The sequence below is a fragment of the Coffea arabica genome, chromosome 2e (genome assembly GCF_036785885.1).
Source record: "Coffea arabica cultivar ET-39 chromosome 2e, Coffea Arabica ET-39 HiFi, whole genome shotgun sequence".
NCBI classification, from domain to species: Eukaryota; Viridiplantae; Streptophyta; class Magnoliopsida; order Gentianales; family Rubiaceae; genus Coffea; species Coffea arabica.
The window spans coordinates 61,791,795-61,796,446 of record NC_092313.1 but is presented as its reverse complement, the minus strand read 5'-3'; the positions used below and the strand labels follow the sequence as shown (position 1 = coordinate 61,796,446).

General features: G+C 32.7%; 1 protein-coding gene across 1 annotated transcript; it reads left to right on the top strand.

Annotated features, from left to right (window-relative positions):
- Nucleotides 1-2,508: 2,508 nt before the first annotated feature.
- On the top strand, nucleotides 2,509-4,275 carry LOC113729743 (protein TIFY 5A). Its single transcript, XM_027253986.2, has 3 exons — nucleotides 2,509-2,733; nucleotides 3,388-3,469; nucleotides 3,800-4,275. Exons 1-3 carry the CDS (start codon nucleotides 2,651-2,653, stop codon nucleotides 3,995-3,997), a joined length of 363 nt encoding a protein of 120 aa, XP_027109787.1. The 5' UTR covers nucleotides 2,509-2,650; the 3' UTR covers nucleotides 3,998-4,275.
- Nucleotides 4,276-4,652: the final 377 nt, after the last annotated feature.

The following is a 4,652-nucleotide window of genomic DNA, read 5'->3' as shown; positions in this document are numbered from 1 at the left end:
TGTACCAATCACCCATCAAATGAAATCTATTTCTTGTCAGATTTTAATTTGTTACAGTCAATACAGAATTAGAAGTTGAAGTTAATAAATTATAAAAATTGAAAGTTTAAGGGCACAAAGTGTGATTTTTCAAAATAGTTGAGGGGTCAAAATGCAAGCAACCATTTTAGATATGAGAACAAAAATTGGTACATCTTAAATTTCGCAAGCCTGCAAAGATGCAACAAGAGATATTGTATTAAATATCTGAGTGATATTGTTATGTAGTAATAGATTGAGGATAAATGTTTCAGCTTATTGGAAGCTAGTATTTTCCTATGCCTAGTTAAATTTGATTCGGATCAGATACTGGTACATTTTTTTTTAAAAAAAATTGCTTAATAATTTGATTTGCTATCCTTTTGTAAAACTGCTAAAACTCCTTCCGATTACCAGAATACTTGCCAATATTTCAGGTTTTTTAATATTTATTTTGTAGTTTTTAATACCATCCAAGCACCAGAAGTTTTCATCACGGTCAAGATAAATGTTAGGGAGGGCCTAAATTTTGCATCCTCTCATACACCAATGAAACCTATATGACACTAAAAAAGTTGAAATGATTTCAAATACCATGACATGTTAGTGTCCTACAATTTAAAGAAGGTTGATGTGTAAATGCAAAAACGTAATCCTCATATACATTACCTACTTTTCCACTGCTCGAAGCAATTAAGAACTGTTCAAGAACCAAAAATGGGAGCATTGCCTCTTTGTGTGTGGAAATGTTCAAACTACATTAGCCCAAAAGAGAAGAGCGTAGTTTTCACGCTTCTGGTGTAAATTTGAGGTGATATAGACATTCATTTCTCCTCTCTTGTGATTTCATCTTTTGAAAGTAAAATGGATACTACTTTGAATTTGATTGGTATAATACATTTGAGCCTGAACTGTACAATTCGAAGAAGTTAAACATTTGAAGTACTTTTTTAACGCGTGTCTAATATGTACTTGCAAGTACTCCTAAATTAAGTATAACTGACTATCTAAATGTACACATCTAAGTATAACTGACTAAGTAAAACTGATAATCTGAATATATTTGCAAGTACTCCTAAACTAATTATAACTGGTTATTTGGATGTACACATTTACATCTATTTTTCTTGTGTCTATATGTACACTTTTTCAAATTATTTATACTTTTCAAAAAATTAACACTTGAATTTTTTTTCTTAATGATTGCCAATTGGATAATTATATATAAACCAAATCAAATTGCATAATGCTATTTGCACTTGAAAAACCAAATCAATGTGCCTTTCTAAAAATAGAATAAAATCCGATCCATCATTTTAAGGTGACTGTATTATTAGAATAAAAGTGATGGTAATATATTTGTTATGTAGCATGAAGTTGATATATATATATATATATACACGGGGGAGGGGATCCCTTAAACTCAATTAATTGGCAAGCGTTTTGTTTTAAATTTCATCAATTAGAAAAGGTATTAAAAAGTAGTATCAAACCAAAAAAGATTCTAAATTCATTTATGGGATAGAGCCACGAACAATTATCACTTAGAATTTTTTTCTATAACCAAAATTAGTTCACACAGTAAACAACAATATGGAAGTTGTGCATACTGAAACTGATATATAACTTTTGGACACAGCCTAGTGAGCTTTTTACACTTTGTAAAACAAAGTATAGTGTTACTAGCTCAATTAGTACATTTTAAAAATAAGAAACTTTGGGCCATCCTAACAATGAATCGTCTCAAACAATCTTTAGTAAAAATCTTTTCTGCTTCTTGTTTTTAACGTTTAGGGATTAGTCTCTAAGTTCTATTCATAAATTCTTTTCACGATATATACTTCTTGTTATTCATAACGACTGGGAAGATCTAGAACTCCAAATACTAATTTATTAAGTCAACATTAGCTATTGGACAATTTAGTCTTGTTAAAGGTGCTCTTATTGTGTGAAACAGAATAAATTTGTTCTCATAAAAAAATATTTTTCCTCTCACTATTACAACATATACATACATGCATATCTAGACGTTACTTTTTTTCACACGATGGAATCACTTGTTTCTTCCACCAAAGTAGGCGAAACTAATCAAGAGAACCTATCTATCTTGATAGAAACGAAATTTTCATTTTAGGAAACACATATCCAGAAATAAGAAAAGAATGTGGCCACTTAAGCTTTTATAAATGCTTAATAGGTCAACCAAGAAAAAGGGGTGCCAGACAGTGGGTAAGTTGGAAGTGGGACTAGGGATTTTTCTTGGGGTGGGGTTGATGTAATGGAAAAAAGGTTGAGAGAAACATTAGAGGTATTTTTGCACGTGTAAAACACATGTTCCACATGCCCTATTATATTGGGCACACTAATATTCTTGTTTCTGTCAAGTTATTCACGTCTTCTAGTACACTTTCTTGCTGGACTCCTATAAAACAGCTGAGATTTTTCCTGGTCTCCGTCGACTTGTTCAGCTATTGCTTTCTCTGATTTCTTTGGCTGTTTCATTCCTTTTTGTTACTTTTCTTGCCTTCATTACATCAAAGTGAAATGAAGCTTAAGCCTCCCAATACTCCCTAGATATGATTATTGCATCAGGAGATAGAAATATTTTTGGAAGAGAGTATTAAAGAGAAGAATGATGAGAAAGTGCACTCTAGAACTCCCACTTTCCCCAGCCTCAGCTTCTTCTGAATCCACGGATTTCCACAGCCAATCTGAGTAAGTTTGTTATTTCTAACTCTATTTTTTACTTGGTTCTAAGTTCTAAACGTGCTTTCTTCGATATGTATATGAATTTACGAGCCAAGGATTTTAAGGTTTTTGTGCATGATTAATTAAGATAATAAACAAAGGCTTGATTAAGTGTTGATACAAAACCTTTTTTTTTTGGGGGGGAAAATGTCACAGGTAGTATGTCAAGGGCTAGAGAATTTTGAGGTTCTAGCCAGTCTAATTTAGAAGAGTACAGTGCTTCTGACATCAATTGTTGTTGTAATCAATTAAAATGTGAGATTCTGACTTTAAAATATTCTTTTCAATTTATAATGCAGGTGAAGATTTCTACTTAGCTAGATGCTTGCATGTTTATCTCTGAGACTTAACTATTAAAGTACAATTTTCACAAGCAAATTAGGCCAACTTGGATGATGGGGGAAATTTTTTTTTTTTTTGGTTTTTTAATTATCATCATGCTGAGAACAACGTACTAATTAAGAAATCAGAAGTCTGCCTTGCAAAAATGGTTTTGCCATTTTTCTTTTGAAAGGGGCCTAAAAGTTCTTGAGTTCTGCATCATGTTCTTAACTAGAAAGGATTCAATTTTCCTACATTGTCACATTCGCATCAATGCATGGCTACGTTTTCTTTCTGCAGGGCTTGCTCATCAAGAAGAGACCAGATCACAGTATTACACAACATGCGATCCGTCTGCATTTGTGATGCAACTGAACTTCAGGTAAAGACATCATTTATGTGCCTTTTTCCCTTCTGATCTTCTATCCTATTGTAATTCCATGTCATGGCAACATTTCTGACATTGACAAAACAAAGATTCTTTTATGCTGGTGGTTCTGGAAGCTAGAAACTTAACTGGCCTCTATTCAATTTTGAAATTCACTTTTTGCACATATAATGCAACCTACGAGTGGAGAAATCTTTACCTTGTAAATGTAACAAAGATTAATCGATGTACTTGCTTTGTTTGTTAACAAGTGAGACAATGTTAAATTGACACTAGAATGCCAATTTTTCTATAATGGACTAGCTGCTTTATTTTTCGGTATAGGCAATAATCATCCTTTGGCTTGCAAGAAGAGAAGTGGACGATAAATTGTCTAACTTCACAGGTGCAGTACCATCCATCATGAAAGTTCAGTTACACAGTTCTTCAGGCTTGTCATTAAGGAAATCGCTCCAGAGGTTTCTCCAGAAGAGAAAAGACAGAATTCAATCAGCTACTCCTTACAAGCACAAATTCCTTTGAAATTGTGGAGCATAATTAAATAAAATGGAGGATATAGTGGAGAAGGATGATGTACACCTACTTCCTAGTACTTAATAGTTATGATTTGGATCCAAGAAGCTCTTTGTTGGGAGAATTTAGAGAAGGCTGACAAGAGGGTTCTGTGGGAGTTGGGATTTTTACACTCCTCGATTGCACGCAAGAAAATGTGTTTACAAGCATGGAGGCACATCATCCAGACATAATTCAGTCCTATTCCACTTACTGGAATAAAATGTTATTTAACAATCTTTTATATATTCTATTTGTAGTTCTTTTTACTTTATATTATCCTATTAAAGAATATACTTGCATGTTATTAAGAAGTGGAACTGAGATCAAATAGGAAACGACACAATCCATCTCTAAGCCCAAAATGTTTCCCATAGATTTGAGGTTGATTATGCCCTGCTGAAACATGTATGCTTTTCACTTTAATCTTCTAATTTGCCTGACTGAATAAACCAACCGTCTAGGCATATAAATACTTGTTTTAGGTAATCGACCATATAGAGCCCAAAAAATTAGAGGGGTGGGGAGAATAATTTAATGCATTCAAAATATAAAAAAAAAAACATAACAGAGGCTAAGTTATGCATAAAAAAATATGTATAGGAGAAAAGAAATAAATATTATT